This window comes from Platichthys flesus, chromosome 17, assembly GCF_949316205.1.
Source record: "Platichthys flesus chromosome 17, fPlaFle2.1, whole genome shotgun sequence".
Taxonomy (NCBI): Eukaryota; Metazoa; Chordata; class Actinopteri; order Pleuronectiformes; family Pleuronectidae; genus Platichthys; species Platichthys flesus.
Genome location: NC_084961.1, coordinates 7,996,950 through 8,016,793, shown reverse-complemented (window position 1 = coordinate 8,016,793; position 19,844 = coordinate 7,996,950). Strand labels below are relative to the sequence as shown.

The 19,844-nt window shown below is 41.1% G+C and overlaps 3 protein-coding genes across 3 annotated transcripts; 2 read left to right on the top strand and 1 right to left on the bottom strand.

The window, feature by feature from the left end:
- Window positions 1-316: 316 nt before the first annotated feature.
- stk3 (serine/threonine kinase 3 (STE20 homolog, yeast)) lies at window positions 317-6,604 on the bottom strand. The gene is made up of 11 exons (XM_062409762.1): window positions 6,447-6,604; window positions 5,506-5,586; window positions 5,239-5,367; window positions 4,860-4,974; window positions 4,529-4,693; window positions 4,253-4,420; window positions 4,014-4,151; window positions 3,762-3,887; window positions 3,464-3,665; window positions 2,986-3,179; window positions 317-2,817 (listed from the first exon to the last, which is right to left on the bottom strand). The coding sequence occupies exons 1-11, from the start codon at window positions 6,467-6,469 to the stop codon at window positions 2,659-2,661; spliced, it is 1,500 nt and encodes a 499-aa protein (XP_062265746.1). The 5' UTR covers window positions 6,470-6,604; the 3' UTR covers window positions 317-2,658.
- A 232-nt stretch (window positions 6,605-6,836) lies between these two features.
- On the top strand, window positions 6,837-7,990 carry polr2k (RNA polymerase II, I and III subunit K). Its single transcript, XM_062409764.1, has 4 exons — window positions 6,837-6,925; window positions 7,147-7,215; window positions 7,562-7,654; window positions 7,864-7,990. The coding sequence occupies exons 2-4, from the start codon at window positions 7,155-7,157 to the stop codon at window positions 7,884-7,886; spliced, it is 177 nt and encodes a 58-aa protein (XP_062265748.1). The 5' UTR covers window positions 6,837-6,925; window positions 7,147-7,154; the 3' UTR covers window positions 7,887-7,990.
- A 2,104-nt stretch (window positions 7,991-10,094) lies between these two features.
- On the top strand, window positions 10,095-19,670 carry spag1a (sperm associated antigen 1a). The gene is made up of 8 exons (XM_062409763.1): window positions 10,095-10,516; window positions 12,225-12,324; window positions 13,144-13,296; window positions 13,983-14,140; window positions 16,680-16,821; window positions 17,197-17,323; window positions 17,434-17,571; window positions 18,065-19,670. The coding sequence occupies exons 1-8, from the start codon at window positions 10,162-10,164 to the stop codon at window positions 18,068-18,070; spliced, it is 1,179 nt and encodes a 392-aa protein (XP_062265747.1). The 5' UTR covers window positions 10,095-10,161; the 3' UTR covers window positions 18,071-19,670.
- Window positions 19,671-19,844: the final 174 nt, after the last annotated feature.

Sequence of the window (19,844 nt, the reverse complement as noted above, 5' to 3'; positions counted from 1 at the left end):
TTTACCGTAATGTCCGCTGGGAGGAGCAAGCGGCATATTTTGGAGGAGATTCCTGCAGGGAACAATGTTGAAATGAAAAACACATGGACGCCTGTGCTCAAAGAGTTACGGTGCAACAGGTGTTTTGTCCTATGGACTCTGAGGTTTTTATGACCAAAGGAGGTTATTTTTATACACAGTTATGTAAGATATGTTACATGTTTAAGAACAAGACAATCGTGTGTAGAATTGTTAAGTCTTGTAAGAGGTATACGCTCTATTGAATCAAGCTCAGAGGTTCAGGTCTCCACGTATGAATTCCAAGATAAAAAAGCAGTTCAGGTTAACTATAAGTAACTTTTATTATTTCTTGCACTTTTCCGAAACATTATAAAGTCTTACAAACAAAATAAATTAAGTGGTTCAAACATAAATGCTTACATTCCACCCTACACCTCAATTCATAAATGAAGATAAAGTCATGTTGCTATATAGTTTTAAAAAAGGAAGTGATTTCAGATAGAGAACATTGCCGATTCTGAACAATGTCATGTTTCAAACGGGGCTTTTTGTTTTTTACAAAGCAAATCGTTTTTATTCAATAATTGTTAAAAGCTGTGAAAACAATCTTCCATATAAACAATACTCTTACCTGTTCAGTTAAAAAAAAGCATTCCACTACAGAGCAAAGAAAATTATGATCATGCATAGTCTAACACACAATATATCTGACAGAAGATCAAAATATTAAACAGCCAAATCATCTTATATATTTAAACCAGTGTCACGGAAATAAAGAGGTTGAAATGTTAAATAAATAGAGTGAATGCTTGTGTTGCCAATGTGCTGCAGACTAGATTCATGAAAACAATGGCAAGAATAGTAATGATTATTGTGAAAGAGGTTCAAGTTAAAGCAGAAAAACTATAAAGTACAAACATGATCATTAATAGATAGTGGTGATCAAAATTTGGATTCACAAGTTTTACATTTCCGCCCATTGTCCATCATATAAGACGCAGTAGGACAGTGTAACAGGTCTATTTATAACAGTATCGTATTATCAACATTCAAATGTAACAGCAACCTGCAGACGACCACATTAATTAGCATTAGTGTGACAAATCAAAACCAGACGTCCACACGAAAACATGTTTCCTTCACGAGGAGAACAAATGTATCAAAGGCTGGTATCATAGCAATTTCACATCAGTCGGTCAACACGCTGAATATTTGTCTGTAAATGAAAATTGTAGCGAAATATCTTCATTACTTTAATTACACCACAAACTCGATACGTCCGAAAATCTAATTCATAACTGCTGAAACTCACATACAGATAAGCTGCAGGGAAATTTGCTGAAATTATCTAAAACTCAGACAGGAGATACAAGGCTGGTGGAGCTGCTCTTTTTTTTAATTAAGTAAACAGCATCAGTCACTTCAATCTGTTTTAACTCCTGAAGTGAACCACAGCCAATTAAACAATTACAAGTCACGCTACTGGTTGCTTTCTTCGCTGTTACAGGTCAATATCATTTATTCATATCGTCATAAGTTTTTTAGGAATGCTTAAGCTTGGAAAGAGAATTATAATCCTTCTGACTTTCTGTGACGATTTGCATTACAAGGAAAAATACATCTGTTAACTAAGATTTAAAATTCATGCAGAGTGGGTGAATGTGTGCTGGAGGGAAGCCGGTGTGAGATATGAGGCACTAAGATCCATGGTATCTGTCAGTATAGACTGAAAGCACATTGGCTGGGATTAAGAAGCCCAGATCATCAAATTGGAAAACAACAAAATTAAATTAATGATAATAAGACTATACTGAAATAAGTTTAGAATTTTCTGGTCCACAAAACGACTGAAAACACACAATCTAGTGTTCACCAAACGATTTGTCATCTCTGTCCATTCTGACAAACATTGGCAGAGTCCAACTCGTCTCCAAGAGAGGACGTATTCAATCACCCGACGACTTGGTTGTGTTTCACTACATTGCTTATTTTGAAAACCAGGTTTCAAATATGTTTTTAAGGCATTCTCAACTGAAGCGTCGCCTTGATTGTCTTTGGTCATGGATGAACCTCCACAGCTTTTTGTTGCAGGTATTTCCAAAGAAGGATCTATGTTTTATTTACAGTTACAAAGTATGAGGGACAAAAAGACCACTTGTTGACTGTTGTCCAAACCTGAACCTGAGGCTTGGTGTAGTGCTGGCCTGGTTGTCATGGTAGATGTCTGTCCGTATGTTTTTGATGGTGATTCCACAAGACAGTTTTCTATGTGACGTGAACGGGAAATTTGTTTGGAGGGAATTCAATAATTTTCTCATCCGGATGTGTGATCTCCGGACTTGGTTTTCTCTTTGGCCGCAGACCTGAGCCTCAATTGGGGAGACGCAACTTTACAGATCTGCAGAAACTAAATTAAGATTTAAAGCATCTGGACACAGTGTAGAAACAAGGCTTGTTAGTGTGGATTCCAGGAGCCAGACTGAAAGAAGAAGATCATCTCTCTTCAGTCACCGGCCACTGTGTCAGAACAGCAGTCAACTTCAAATAAAGACAGTGGGGTCATCTTGGTTCCTTCAAGTCATTAGGACGTACATTTTGTGTTTTTTTTGTGGCTTTGAGAGTCCCAGACCAGGGGGTGAAGGTGACAGGGAGGATCAATCAGAAGTTCTGTTGCCGTCTCTTCTTTGCATCCATGGCGTCGAGGATGGGCTGCCTCTTGGCCGTGTAGCGCTGCCTGAGCTCCTCAATCTCCCGCTCCATCATGGGGTCCAAGGCACCCAGACGCATCTGGAGCTCCTCGAAGTCCAGGTTCTTTAACTGGTTGACAGGAAAGAGATGTGTGTCGTATTTAGCGTCTTGTTGTGTTAAATACTGCAAGAAATGCTTCTGCTATTTTTATCCACTGCTCTACACTGACTTCCACTATGAGTAACCCCCCCTTCCGTACAATAATACCACCGCAGGCTCGTGGAAGACATTACTCACAAAGTCAAAGTCTCCGTCCTGAGGCACCTTCCAGTTGTCAGGGAAGACGTTTTTGGACTGAATGTGGTAGCCAGGCTGCTCCTGCGGCTGATTGTGGTTGTAGTTCTCCTGCTGCTGGGCTGCCTTGTTGGAGTCCTGCTTGTCAAAGTAGTCCATGAAGGAGGGACGCATCGGCTGCTGGGAGGTGGCGTGCCCTGTGATAGAAAGAGGATCAAGTTGAAACCTGGCACAAACGTATTAAACTGTTTTGCAGGAATAGAACAATATCCACAGTATTTTAAACTTAATTTCCATCCTGATAATGTGAACTTCCTCTTTCCTGCTCACCTACAAACATTTATTTTTACTTTGCCCCTGGATCACAGGTTTGTCTCAGAACGTCTTGTTCCTCTCCTACCAACTTTTTAAAGGGACTATTGTATATCTTCTCCCATTTATGTATTTCTTGATAATTAAGTTAACATTTGCGTGCGCTCACTCCTCATGGATCCCTGGTCTTCCTCGTCATCTTCATCATCGCTGTTGATGACCATAGTGCCGAGGTCTGACTCCAGCATGGTGCTGCTGTGTTCGATCATGGTCTGTGCTCCGTCACTCATGGTGCTGGTGGCCCGCATGGTCCCTGCACCTTCTGTGCCCGACTTCACCATAGTGTGAGAGTCCACCTCAGTCTCCTCCTCCTGGATGACACAAGACAATTAGACAAGCAGCCTTCACATACACAAGGGAGGTATCCCATGGCTACTCTGAGTGGAACAGCGTCTGGTTATACATACAGAGTTGTCATCTTCCTCCTCCAGCTCTCTCTGCTGCTCCTGCTGCCTTTTGGCTTTCATCTCCATGGATTCAGTTATCAGTTCTCTCAAAATTGAAACTGGCTTGGCCTGGTTGATGAACTGGTGCTGGACGTTGAAAGAAAAAAAAGAAAAGATTTGTTTTATAAATATGTTTCTATAGAATCATGTCTTTAGACGTGTATACCCAAAGCTCTCATAAGTTTATGTCTCTGCAGGTCCGCGTCCTCTAACCTGTAGGAGCTGGGTTGCAGTCGCTCTCTGCTCTGGATTCTTGACCAGACATTTCTTGACAAAGTCTGTGAATTCATCTGACCAAAGCTCAGGCTTTCTGAATGTTGGAGGAGGGTTGGTGGGGATCATGAAGATTGCCTGACGAAAAACCGAGAGGATACAAGACAGTCAGGTGGAGTATAGTAAAGAATAAGTGAGATTTAGGACCCACTTCTTGGATAAATTATGTTTTCACTCACTCTCATGGGATGGATGTCAGCATAAGGAGGTTTTCCTTCTGCCATCTCTATAGAAGTGATACCCAAGGACCATATGTCAGCCACACAGTTGTAGCCAATTTCCTGGATCACCTCTGGTGCCATCCAGAACGGAGTACCAATCACAGTGTTTCTCTTTGCCATGGTGTCCTTCAGAGAGAAAATATATACTGGTGTTATTAATACACCCTAAATTATCAATCACCCTCATACGGGTTCACAAAATCAGTGAATGATCAACGTGAACTTTAACGTTACCGTTAGCTGTCCAGCTACTCCAAAATCTGCCAGTTTGGCATGTCCCTCCGTGTTAAGAAGGATGTTTCCTGCCTTGATGTCCCGGTGGATCTTTCTCATGAAGTGGAGATATTCAAGACCCTTCAGAGTGGACTTCAAGATGGTGGCAATCTCCTCCTCCGTCAGCTGAGGATAAGAATGTGGTTAATGTCAGTGTTGTGTCATCATGTGTTCGATGTAACATTCAAACAGAACTTCAACGGTATCTTAATATAGAATATTCTGTATAATATAAATCACACACACGCTGACCACAGAGGCCGTTAGAACCTGTAACTTTGTGAGCACACACCGTCTTGTTGCGCAGTCTGATGATGTCAGAGACAGAGCCAGCGCCGCAGTACTCCATGACAATCCACAGGTCTGTGTTCTTGAAGTAGCTTCCATAGTATTTAACCACATAGGGACTAGAAGGAAAGGCAAAACACTGGTGTTATCAAGAGTGAATACAAAGTTTCGTTTCAGACAAAAGAGCAGAAGTGAGACAACAGATGACTGTAAATACGGCAGGAGCTAAAAGTACCATGGTTTAATACAATTTAGACCTAAAATATATGAAATATATGAAATATTGAACATCAATGAAATATGATACTTTGAGTGCAATAATGAATTATTGTGTACTTATATGTATTAAATGCAGGGATTCTGTTTCTGCTTCATCATCCAACCTGTCACACTGCTGCATGATGGAAATCTCCTTGATGATCTCCTGCAGATCCGACTCAACAGGAACCTGCTTAATGGCCACGACCTGGCCAGACTCCTTATGAATGGCTTTGAACACACTGCCATAGGAACTAAACAAAAACATCACAGATTGTTAAATTTGGACATATTAACAACGTGTAATACACAACAAAAGAGGTACATTGAACTGTTTTAGTCAAAACATGCACGAGTTAAAATGGAAGTGAGTCATGACAGCATCGTCTTACCCTTCTCCAAGTTTCTCTAGAACATCAAACACTTCCTCCGGTTGTTTGGTCAGGCTGTCTTCACTCAGCTTTTTCAGCTTGCTGTAAAAATGTAACAAATCACTTGTAAACTCTGTATAATAGTTTAACAGAAAACAAGTAGTGAAACTGTTCGTTGGACTATCAGTTAGATGCCAAAAGATTCTGTGTGTAACAAAATAAGAGAAGTGTGGCAAATTCTTAACTTTGATCATCTGAAACAGAAATTGAATTAGCTTGATACATTTCTTATGCGATTGTTAAGTACTGGTAATAAATTGTTGGTGTTTTCTATTCATCAATTGGATGATTTATTGGTTCATCCCTTAATTTCCTTTAGCATTTATCAAGAACGAAGGTTGAGACAGATCTACTTACTATTTATTTAAAATATTTAATCAACAATTGTAGACCCAACCTTACACCTTAGAACTGAACGTAAAGCAGCCTCTCAGATAAGAAAAACATTTAACTCATCATGTTCAATATACAACCTCACCCAGCTCTCAGTTCCTCTTAAGTGAGAACTTAGACAACCAGTGTTCATATGAGGGCAAAAACTAAACCAACACCACCAGGTCCCACAGGGAGGTTTATCCCTGGACTACAGTGATGTCTCTTGCCTGTGACACTTCACGATCACTCCCTTCATGTCTGATTCAAAAGAACAAGCTCCCTAAAAGTAACAGAAATCACGACACATGCCTGAAACCCAGACGAAGTTTCAACGCAGCTATTTGAGATTTTGGTGAAATGGGAGCGTTGAACCCGTTTAGTCATTTTAACGGAAAGTTTGAGAGAAAACCGGTAAAGCCGAAGTTAGCATCAGCCAGCTAGCTTGCTAAGGGACGGCCGCTACGTTAGCCCTTTTAGCTGGTTATCAGATTAAACCCGCCTTTTAAAGCAGCAGAATAAACACAGACCTTTTGGGCGCCGCTGTCTCCATGTTGTACAGCTTCAGGTGATATAAAGGCAGAGGACCGGTGGTGAGTTATAACAGTCTGGGGGCCACTAGTCGCAATGTGATCATTGTCGACTGAGTCGTTGTTGTGAAAAAAGTGGTGAAGGGCCAGCTGAGCGTCCGTCAGATGATGGGCAGTCTGTGGATACTCTTTCACCACAGCGCCCCCTGTCCTGTCGGAGGGCAAAACCAACATAAAGCAGTTTCCATGTCGACAAAGTTAGAATCCGTTAATAATGTACGATTATTAAACCAAATACAAACCACTGTTATACAAGTTGATCGGCTATATATCCACAATGTCGGCATTGTTTGGTATAGAAGCAGAATATGTCATATACGAGAGAGGGGCTTTCTGACCAATCACAGTCCTCTTTGTTGGGAGGTCGACTGGACGCGTGTACGCATGCGCACAAAGGCAGCGGTGTGTGAGCAAAATAGGTAAACAGCTTCTGTTGATGTGTTAAAACGATGAGAAGTGGTTTTTTTTGTGAATTCCTTCCACGAGTTTCACATTTTATCTAAACACCCAAGACATTTTGTGATTTCCTAACGGCCTTTGGGTCTCAGTGGGACTTCCGGTTGTGATTGTTTAAGCTAACCATGCCGTTTATGTGTTAGCATGCTGTGATGATGCTAACGCGTACGTTTTTGTCTTAAAGGACAAAAAATGGAGGCACCGAAAGATGTGCAACCACCCAAGCAGCAGCCCATGATCTACATATGTGGAGGTACATATTCTACCAGTACATGCTAACGTTACAGCTACATAATACTCTTAATAACTTGTACTACTCTTGTAGTAGAACTGAGCCATCGGTATAACTGTACTAATGTACCGAATGATAATATTTACAATAATTATGAATTCATCAGTACTTTCAAGTCCATATAGTATTTTTATTTACTATAAATTTAAATGTTATTGTTAGCTCAGCCCACACTGCATGAACCGACAAGTTAAGGTTAAGGCAAAGCAGATTTATTTATCCAGCACCATTCAGATGTGAAGCAATTTGAAATGTTTGAGTCTACAATGTTTTTCTATGTCTAATATTATTCTGTTCTAAATTGCAGAGTGTCACACTGAAAATGAAATTAAGGCCCGTGATCCAATCCGATGCAGAGAGTGCGGTTACAGGATCATGTATAAGAAGAGGACAAAGAGATGTATCCTTTAAGTGTGTGTGTGTGTGTGTGTGAGAGAAACAGAGTGAATCTATGCAGTGAACTTATCATGGAGTTACAGGTTTTCCTGTATCGACTGATGATATTAAAAGGGTAACAGATGTATAAAGGTTTGAAGAAATGCTCACATTTGGAAGCCAAAAATATGTATGAACCGAGAATGTGTCCATTTCCTTATCTACTGATTTCAGTGGTTGTTTTCGATGCCAGATGAAGAAGAGGAGATCAGCTGTTTTGTTATTGCTGTGTGTAATTTTTGTAGTTTGTTTGGATGTAAATAAACAGACATTCAGACATTTCTGAATGATGTTGAAAATATTTTACGTTCCACCCATTATTTTTTTACTCTGACGTTATAGATGAAAGATTTGGTTTATTAAAAACACGATTTTCATAGAACAAAACTGTTTTTACTGTTTTTTATGTAATATTTTTTCGCATTTAACTGGTATCAAAAAGATGAATGCAGAAACAGGAAAATGCAAGTTGAGATGCTTAGTTTTTTTAATGCAATTTTGGCAGTTTTACATTTTCTCTATTCATTCCTGCCATGCTGCACCAACATGTTTCTACGGGAGCTCCGAATCGACAAACCTTACTCTGGCATTTTATCTTTGCCTGAAGATGTGAAGGTTTTCTATACACATGGAGAGAGAAGCTGAGGCATAGGAGTATTTAGGAGGGGTTTTGCCAATAGTCTGAATGAGGTCACATTAAATAAGTTTGTTAAAGTTTGCATTAAAACAAAGTTTTTATTTGGATGAAGATTTGTTATAATTTGTAATATATTTAATTTCAATCAAGTTTTTTCAACTTTCTAGTTTGAACTTTGTGTAGATTAAAGAGCCACCAGAGGAAGAAGAGTCCAACAATTATTCGGTGGCAGTTTATAATGCAGTCAGTAGTGCAATAAATATAACATTTCACTACATATATAACCGTTATATATTACGTTTGTGTTGAAACTAGTGAGATATTGATCATCTTCATGGTCATTATGGAAGTAGAGCTTTGTTGTGCTGTTGAATGAAGGCACAGTTTTTGTTATTTTTTTAATTTATTAGCATCACGGTATATTAAATTATACACACCCCTGACTTCATGGGTCCGTATAGCAGGCACTTCTTTAACCCGAAGAGTTAACATGAAGTTGAATCTGTGGCCTTTTGGAACAGGTGCTCAAACACTGGTCAGCAGATTGGGAGCCACACTCACGGATTTACAGTGAATAATTAGTTAAGCCTTAATCTTTATCTAAGTAACCTACAAGTTAAAAAATGTTAGTCTATAAGAATTTTTGACAGACTTATTACAAGTTGGAGTTTGACCTCATTTATCTGATTTATCTGATGAGTTAGAGTGATTATAATGACACCATGGCTTTGGTGTGTGTAGCTTTGAATTGAATAAATGAATGAATGATGTTTGTGATGCCAATACATTAATTATGAATCTATCAATATGGTGTCTGTATTTATGGTACAATGGCGGGGTCAAAAGGGAACGTGGAATCAAATTGGGCAGAGGGTTGTGATGTGAATGTGCTTGTGTTACTAGGGACAACATGTAACACGTAAAATAGGGACAACATTTTATTCATTTTTATTTTAAAATAAAATCTTCTCCACAGGGCTGTTTTTTTTGTTGCAAACAAATGCGCAATAAAGTCCCAGGTGCACAAAATGTGAGGGGGGAGCATTGATTTCGCTACACCTTGTATTTCGATCACCACATACGTCACCAACACAAGCTTCGATACGCGCTTCACAAAAATATTCTTGGTATACTAGACAAACGCTTCGAAGCCTCGCCACGTAAGGACACATCACTTATTTCCTCATCAATATTTGGTTATTTCTAATATAGTTAAACTTTAATATGTATTGTGTTATGTATTCGAATTTGGCCATTCCACCAGCCCTTTTTCTCCTGTTTCTGTCTGTTTGCCTGTGGGTCTCTCCAGCCATCGTGGTGATTTGCAGTGAAATCTGATCTGAGGTTGTCCCATCAGTCCCATTAGAGCTTTCATTTTGGAATAATAACAAACCTCTAATGCTATAGATATAGTTACCAAGTGTTGACAATGGGAATTTTGGTTGTCAGATGTTCAGATAACAAAATATAGAACATTCCTTGTCTAAGTATCCCCCCGACTGATGATACTAAAAGGTTAACAGAAGCCATCAGGCCTGTCCCATCAAATCGGTCCCATCAGTCCCATCATATCTGTCCAATCAGTCCCATCAGATCTTTCCCATCCATAGGTCTCATCGGTCCCATCAGTCCCATATAAACAGTCTATGGTCCCATCAGTCTGTCCTGCTGCAGCACTGCATCACCGAGGCACTTCCCCCACTGCTGTGACGTCTCACGTGACGTGTTGTCCAGGGGGCGGTCGCAGCAGAAATCCCCTGCACAGGCTCAGATGAAGCCGCAGCTCTGAGGCAGAAGCAGGAAGAGTTTGATCTCACTGCGGAGGGGAAGCAGCCATGGGGAACGCGCAGGAGAAACCCTCCGGTAGCGGAGCAGCGCGATCGGACCAGGCCTCAGCGGGAAGCGGGGCGAGGAGCCGGGGCGGAGGCGGCGCCGACAACCCCCACGGCCAGAGACCCTCGCAGAAGGGGGTGGCCAATGGCACCCGGACCGGGATCAACCCTGCCGGGGGAAGACAGGAGGAGCGGGACAGACCTGCGGAGGACACGAGTTACCTGGACGCTCCTGCCGGGGCCCTTCCTCCTCACCTGGCCCGGTTCAAGAACGAGGGGAACCACCTCTTCAAAAATGGACAGTTCGGAGACGCCCTGGAAAAGTACACACAGGCTATTTGTGGTTGTGCTGAAGCAGGTGGGGACGATATGAGCAGTTTGTTGTCCTCAGAGAGACGGATACTTGTGGTCATAACACGGTTGTACCTCCGGGCATGTGTGGTATAGGACATTCTTAGAGTCTGACGTAAACAATGAGCGGCTAAAAGAAGCGCTAAGAGCCTGTTGACATTGTCTGTATCAATAACACTTGAATGCTAACAACTAGCTATTATTTTCTTAAAGGTTCAGTGTGTAGAATGTAGTGACATCTAGTGGTGGAGTAGCAGGTTGCAGCTGAACACCCCTCACCTCACCCTCCCCTTACACACATGGAGGAGAACCTGTGGTGGCATTCAGTTGACGTAAAAACTCAAAAGGTGATTTGGGCTAAAAAACATGGCGGTGTTAATATAATGGTATTCGAATATAAATGACCCATTCTTGGGTAAAGAAAACAACAATTCGTACATTTTAGAAGAAACACACTTGTGAAAACATCACTAAGATTATTTTATATTCTGCCAATAGATCCTTTTCAACTAAATCTTACACACTGGACCTGGAAATAAATGAATAATAATTCAGGTTTGTGACATGTCACAACATAGTGGTTATATGAGGATTTATTTGATTCTTTAAATCCAAATTTGACGTTTTCAAAGTAGTTGTACCAAAGGCCCAACAAAATATTACATCCCAAATTTGAATCGATATAATTCTCCAATACTTAAGTCTGCTCGGTTTCATAAGCAACATCTGATGGACAATAAGTCATAATTTAAAAACAACAACAGATGAGTTGCACAGTGTCAGAGAACGAAGCATCATCTAGCATCTGTGTATTACTGGGAAGGGAACAATAGGACAAGGTTGAATTAGTGTCATTGGTCTCCATGGTCCACAGTGTCCCATGTCCTATGAATGCATCAATGCCTGCCATGCTGCACAATATCAGTTATGTGCCCAATTTCTATCTCTATGTAATAACTGAAGCATAGTATGTGCAGGTCACTTCTCAGTTATGTCACTGGTCTGTTTGGAGAACTGGGAGTCTTTCCATTTTATCCGAACATTTCCCAACATTATCTAAAACACGAGGAGTCATTTGTGAATGAAGTGTAATGTTGGCACAAGACGGATCCACTGACCAGTAGAGAGAAGTCATGTGTTGGTGCAAGGAGCTTTTAGGTGAGATTGAATGTCATGCTTCAGAGCGAGCAGCCAACTTCTCACAACTGGCAAGAGTCATGGCTTTTTCTGCAGCACCAGAGACCAACAATAAGACTCGACCTATTATGACACAAGAGAACGTGGGTCAGGTGAGATGGACTTTGTGCTTTTTAGTAGAAACATCACAAATCAAGAGCAGTATGAGCACGGCTGACGTTAGTTTCAGGACTGAAGCATTGCGTAGTGAATGATGTGCTAAGTGTTGAGAAACTGCAATGGAGGCTCCGTAAAGAAAGGACAGAGAAGAAAATGACTCTGCCAGAAGGACCAATCCATTCATCTGTCTGCCGTTCCCCCTCTCACCATCTCTGGACAGTCTAATGATTTTAAATAGAACTGCCTGTGTTGACTTGATTTCACTGGAGCCCGGAGCTCCCGGTCCAAACCGCTGAGGATACCATCTTTATTTTCACAAGGGAAGCTGTTCTACAGTGTTTCTACACTGAGCTCACTGCCGACTGTGTTCCTTTTGTATCTGGTCTCCCAGTTGAGTGGTTGTGGTTGTTCCCCTGCAGGCATTGATAGTCCGGAAGACGTGTGTATCCTCTACTCCAACAGAGCTGCCTGTTACCTGAAGGACGGAAACAGCAAAGACTGCATACAGGACTGCACCAAGTACGTGATCAGTGTCCGGCCTGTGTTTGTGTGTGTGTCTGTGTGTTGTTTGTGCATACATTGCTTTTCTATGTAGTTCTTTTATTAGGTAAACAATATACAATTTTCTGATTACATTCAGAAGTGATGGAGAACTGTGTTTTGAAAGGTGTAATGAGTTTAGGATTGCATTGACTTCCTTACATGTTAATCAAATAGTCTAAGAAATTATTTAAAGAAGAATTTACCTCAAATGGATTTTCAGTTACCTTTTGTAGACAGACATTATTATTTCATACAAACACATTAAGAGATTACTTGCAGTGTATCATCCTTCTGCAGGATATTGATTATGCTGCCATAGATCCTCATCATTTTGACCCTGCTGTTTATTTACACTCATCATCCACACCCCTTTATCCTCACAAGAGTACAAACAGTCAACTTGATGTAAATTCAAATGTACTTTTCCACACATTGCATAATAGCAGACTGGAGGTCTTTATTGCGTGTTAAGAAAAGGGACATTTGCTTTGTGATTAGTTTATAATACCATCTGCGTGGCTGTCCCAGACCGGAGCTTAGCACAGAGCCACAAGCTCAAACACAAGGTTGTTCAGCATATCCACAAAACCTTTGATAGTTGTAAATGTTTCATGGAATAGTTTGGGATCCGCAGGGTTTGTTTGGTCGCTGTTGGTTCCGGAGGCTTCAGGAATCTCTCAGTCTCAAACACTCCCTCACATGTTTATGAATGGAAAGCTTCAGATCATCCCAGCCACACCTGTGCAGGCGTGGAGGGTTTGATCCTCTGTCTCTGCGTCTTTCTGATCCTCTTAGGGCTTTGGAGCTGCAGCCCTACTCCTTGAAGCCCCTGTTGCGCAGGGCCATGGCCTATGAGTCAGTGGAGCGCTACAAAATGGCCTATGTGGATTATAAGACCGTCCTGCAGATGGACACCGGGGTGCAGTCGGCTCATGACAGCGTCCACAGGTCAGCTCAACTCAGCTTAACAGTGAACCACCCTCTAGTGGCTTATGTAACCTTATGAAAGAAGAAGAGCTATTTACACGTTGCAGTTTCCGAGCTCATTCAAAAGGGGAAGTTGTGTTTTTTACCCAACACATTATAATGTCACATTTGTTTTAGCTTGCACTGCATTTTCATGTTATATAATATGTATCAAACTCAAGACATAATTTTTTGACTCCACTCGGCCAAACAAACATGCTTGTGTTGAATGCATTCTTTTTTACACCATAATTGATAATCCTTTATAATCTTATTACCCTGTCTGGTTGTGTGGATGTAGCAGTTCTTATCAGAATTTCCTCCTGAAATCAGCTGCTGTAGCGTTAATGATAATGGGAAGTAGTCAGGAACCTTTGGTCTCTACTACAGAGTAGATGAAAACATATATGTATTCTAATTCTGGCCCTGGAGGGATGCACCCGAGGAGGGCACAAGGGCTAAACCTCCCAACCTCACTGTGACCACAAATAATGCTGCATTTAAAAGTCTTTGAAATGGGTCAGTCTGTTATTTTATAGTAAGTATAGAAACATCACGTAACTTAGTAGTGGCCGCAGCATTAATACAATACAAATACAACACAAACATTCACCCACACTTGAGCCATTCCAGGGCTCATCCTTTGCTCTGCTTGTCTTTCCTGACAGAATCACTAAGATGCTGATCGAGTTGGAAGGGCCCGAGTGGAGAGAGAACCTTCCAGCGATCCCCGCTGTCCCTCTGTCTGTCCAGCTGCAGCACAGAGACAAACCAGTCAGCATTGAGCTGGCCCAGGCTCGGGCCGCCAGGGCTGTACAGGACGAAGGTGAGTGACATCACAGCCAGTGAACTACATACGCGTGCACTTTAAATGGGAACATCTGTTAAGGGGGTGGTAACCTCCTAGTTTTCCCTTCAATCATTTACAAGCACACACATGTATGTTACACAGCATACATTACGCAATAATAGACTTATATAGCCACTATATATAATTGTGAATTACTGGTTTTAAAAGAGGTAAAAACATTCTCTGGTTTTGGATATAAATTGCATGTGTTTATTATTATGTGGATTTATTGCTATTTTCAAATCTTATCTAATGAATTGAGGTAGTTTGAAATTATAGCATTGAACTATGGAATCATAAGCCATCAGCAGCATAAGTCGTACATGGGCTCAGTGAAGGCACCCCTGCTGAGTGACAGTGGGTGTGTGTCTGTGTGTGTGTGTGAGTGGAGGATTATCAATCAATAATGCAGAGGGGGAAGGCGATCTCCACAGAGTGTAATGCTGCTGTAATGGAACAATCCAGGTCAGGTTTCCTGTCGGCTGCTCACACAGACCAGAACACATGTCTCATACATTATATAATATATATTTAATATATTTAAAAACAGGCAGTGTATAATACAGCTAGAAAAACACAAACACACCAGCAAATACATCTTATTTGTGTTCACCACGCAAAAATGTCAAAGACAAGATTTAACCCTTAACACTGATAAAGGACAGGAGAGACACACAGACACATGTACACACACACTTCAGGACTATAGCACCTTCAAGTACTGTGTTAATCTCAGAATAGCACACTGCTGTTGCTGGGGAGACAGAAACTTGTTGTCAGTGTTAAAAACGTCATATAAGCTGGTGAATTCATATTTTCACTGCAAATATGCACCATTTTACTATCTGTACCTTATCTTCCATATATATAACAAGCAGTTTATGTCAGGCAGACTATTATTTGAATATTATTTTCTAAAATTTGTCCAGAGGACGAATTATAAGACTTAACTATCAATCTATTAGATAATACTGCTTTGTGTTTGACAACAGTTGGATTCAAAACACATAACATTGTAACAGTTTAAAACAAACAGATAGACGTTAAACTAGTATCTTCTGTTTATGTAGTAAACACTCCCTGGAGGAAAATAGTTTATTTGTTCTAGTTATATATTGAAACTGAAGAACATCTTTTTTCTGACCCAGTGACTAATCAGGTTTTGTGCATTTACTACATAACACCACATTTAAGCTTGTGCTCACAAGGCCAACATTAATTGAATTTATCCATAAAACATGGAAATTACAGTGATAACATCCTAATTAACTAATGTGGATGACCAAAACATGGGAAGTAATAATACACAAAATGAAATCATAGATAACCAGAATGAGGGCATACCTCAGTCCCCTTGAATTCAGTTTCCTAAACATACCTGATATTATACATCAAGATTCATGAAGAAGTCCCTGTACAATTCCATTCGCCACATGCCAAAATTCAACTTTTTTTTCTTAGCCCTAACCCTTCAACAATTAACTATATTCCATATAAACACTAAAAAAGAATCATACATCAACAATATCTTTGAAGATTAAAGATGAAATAAAAAGTCCCACAAAATAACAGTGAAACTCCTGATGGCTGTAGAACTACACCAGGGAAGGACCTGAGTTAATTTGCTCGGCTGCTTTCTTGTAAAAAGCTGATGCAGGAGAGCGTTGTGCTTTAAACAGACGGAGACACAGACACACCGCTGAGGTCTAGCTGATGGTTTATTAAAATTATATTGCTCTCCTGATGCCTGCTTGTGTTTATCCTTCCCTTTGCCAGAGCAAGAGGCTTATTGTGTCACCGCTTATTTCACATCCCACAAGTGTGTGGTTTTTTTATTTTATTGTTCATAAACAGGCACACTAAGGAAAGACTGACTATCATGGAACAGTTGGCGTGTTGAACTGTGACTCAGGGGTTTTATTTGCTCAGTTATAAAGGGATATTTGAATAGAAAGACGTGTTGTTATTGTCACAGTGTGTGTACGACCAACATGAGCCAGCATTCGACACCTTGTTGAGTCAGCTGTCTGGTCCGACTGGATAAATAATTTAGACTTTCTATCAATAACTGGGTCGATTGATAGAGGCCAGGCCTGGATTATCTGTGTGTAGTGTTCACACACAGATCCATAAATGAGTGCCTGTGTGTGCGTGCGTGGGTTTCCTCCCCCCCCCGAACTCATTGGACATTGTGGCTTCCTCAGCACAGTGGAGCGCTCAGTAAGCAGGAGTTGATGCCTGTGGTTCATTTAGACGGCCGCTGATTGTCTGATGGCTTTATCGACAAAACTTTGAAAAACTTTGTGTGCTGAACTTTCTTTAAAGACAAACGCATCCAATACGATTTTCTTCTGATGTGTGTAATCCATCCATGATCTCTAACGAGGTCCAGTTCTGTCATTTCTCCATCTGTGTTCGATCAATCAGAGGAATATTGACTGTTCTACAGACAGATATTATATCACTGCAGTTTCCCTCAGCGGCATCCGTGTTGAACACATTTTTCTTTCAACAGTCAGGAAAAAGGAATCCCAGTTTACTTTACTGAAACAGAAGGGCAACGATCTGGTGAAGAACGGCAACTTCCAGGAGGCTCTGGAGAAGTACAGTGAATGTGTCGCCTTGAAACCAGACGAGTGTTCCCTCTACACGAACAGGTAGGAATGAAACAGCCCTGGTGTGTAAAAGCTGAAGCCTTTTCAATTTGATCACACATTTTAGAATTGGTTGATTCCTGGTCTAGAGTTCATTAAAAGTTCAATGTGATCGGTGTTTTGAGAAGAGGTTGTAGTTTTAATTATAGACTCCTGCAAATAAGAAAGAAGCTGATGACTCTGCAGATTGAAGCATTAATAATAGAGATGGATATATCAGCGTGTGACAGGTAGAACATTACAGGATAACAGAGGCCTTCATAAATCGGGCTTACACTGGGCCAAATAGTATCATAAAATGTAATAATATCCGTGTGTGATTGCTCATTTGAAGATAGCTTGGTCCAACATATTATTAATTTCTAACTTTGATTCCAGAGCCATTTGCTTCTTGAAACTGAATCGCTTTCAAGAGGCCAAGGAGGACTGTGACTCTGCTCTGCAGCTGGAGCCGGGGAACAAGAAAGCCTTCTACAGACGAGCACTGGCTCATAAAGGTTTACAGGTGACAGCCACTTCTCCTCTTTTTTTTTAAAGATATTGGAGCAACGGCATTTGAAGATCTAATTATTAATCCTAATTTATTGTGTGTGTGTGTGTGTGTCACAAACCCAGGACTATCTGTCAGCCAGCACTGACCTCCAGGAAGTCCTCGCAATGGATCCAAACGTCCGGGAGGCCGAGCAGGAGCTGGAGGCGGTGACAGGTTTACTGAGACAGAGTTTGATCGACAACACTGAACACACACCAAGGGTGAGAGAGCCATTAACACACACACACACACACACACACACACACACACACCCACACACTTCTATAGCTGTGATTTGCATTTCTTTCATGCTGGATGGATTTTACGTTGGTAGCTCTAACATTTATCTCAACGCAACCCACACCCGACAAGGTCGTATTTCAAGTAGGTTACACATGATCTCACAACAGACAACAAGCTGGAAGGGTGCTCGGAGGGTGTACCCCCCCCCCCCCCCCCCCCCCCACACCCCCCCCCGAGGACGACGCCTCATCTCTCCATGTTATAGAGGATAAAATAAAAATATCTGCAGCCATTGAAAAATTTAACGGGTTCCTCCCTGGGTCATGCCACACGCCTCGAAATTGGTTTGGTTATTGTTGAGTAATCCTGTTGATAGTCAGACAAACAAATAAATGGCAATGAAAACATAACCTCCTCGGCGAGGGTAATGAAACCTCCCGGAAGGCTAACGTCTGCTGATGTCCTCTGTAGGTTTGATGTTTGTGGATCAAGAGGCAAAGGAACGAAGCAGATGTGGACTCTCACTGCACTGTAGCAGCTCTGGAAGAAAAACACTTTTAAAGCCATCAACCCCGAGTAAGTCTCTGCTGGGACGGGGGCTCCTTCGGAACGACCACCGTCTGAGCTCCGCACCATCTGCAACGTGTGTTCAAAACCACACCATACCTTCCGAGCGCACAACCTCACGTAATGAGGGCAGCTTTGTTTTAAAAAAAAAAAGAAAAGAAAGGCTATCGTCATACAACTTGACCTGCTTGCACTATAAAACCATTCTCGTTATGATGTAATATACTGTACATACAGATTCATGTACCAGGCTGCCGAGCACTGTTCTTCATTCAGTCAAATGAGGAAAGAGAGAGAGTGTGTAATAACGAGTGCCTTATTGAGATTTCTACCGGGTTGGGATGAAATACGCCAAGAAAGTTCTGCTCTGAATTGTTTTTAAAGACGTTGTGTTTGGTTTCAGAGTGATTCACTGAGCTCATGACAAAATAAATGATTTTTCATTGTCAGGATGACGAAGGCAGAGAAAGATGCAAAAAGGTCAATAGGTCGTTATCTGGTACGTTCTCCACGTAACCAGGGTTCAAACTCTTCCAGCTGCGATGCAAGACATGTCACCGTTTACAATTATTATTACATCTGCTGCTAATTCAAGAAGACAAGCCAACCACTCTCTATAAACTGCTGACTTCACTGGAATTATAAGATGGGAAAATAGTCATTTAAGTTAGAATATCCAACCGTTTAGGAGCTCAGTGCATTCGCTCGGTGTTAAAGTCAATCAAGAGGTTGTTGCTTTACTGGTTTTAGATAAACATGCTCCTGTGTACTGTACGACTTAACGTGGGTCTCAGGTTCAGTCGTGAATGTTGACAAATCTCCTGCTTCACCTGTTATAACTAATGTCTCCACAACCTCCCAACTCCAACGAGGACAAAAGCAACATGTTCGGGTTGAGAACCCGGCACACAATCCCATAAGACCAACATCCAAACACACTCAGACACATTCATATCACAGGACTAAACAGTGAGTATATACGTCTCCACAGAAACAAAGAATTGATTCCACTCCACGCAAAAGTGTTAAACTCCTGGGGTGGTGAGGGAGAGCTGATTTGATATCATCCATCTTTATATACAGTCTACGATCTGACTGCATTTTAAAAGCCTCCACACAGACATGGTTCTGTTTCTGGTAACGCTCACTGTACCTGATCCGCTCTGGAGTTAACAAAGCTCCGCCCAGTGATTAACTACGATTAAAATCTCCTGTGTGAGGGAGTGGGGTTTTTCAACAGTGGGAATGTTCATACAGCACAATGTGCCACAGCTTTTATTTCACGTCTGCTTCCAAATATGTCCAACCCACACTTCCTGGTTTTAGCTCCTTTTCTGGTTTTTGATGTCCAAATAAAAGCATACAAATAACAAATATAAGCGGAAACACTTGACATGAGGCTCCAGCGTTCCAGACATTGTTGGTCTTGCTTCTTGGAATGTTAAAGCATGTACTGTATGTAAATAGATTGAATGCAGATGTAAATAAAAGTGCAATGTGTACGCTTTAATGTGCCTGTGTTATTTAAAGTTCACTTAGTTCTGAAGATGTAACCAAATGCTTAGGTAAAAGAAAACGAGTCAAAATTAAATGTAGTTACGTTTGTGCTTTTCTCTCCTCCGATATGGAAGATTATCGTTTCCTTAAACCACACCTGCTCGAGCTGCAACAATTATTTGTCTCC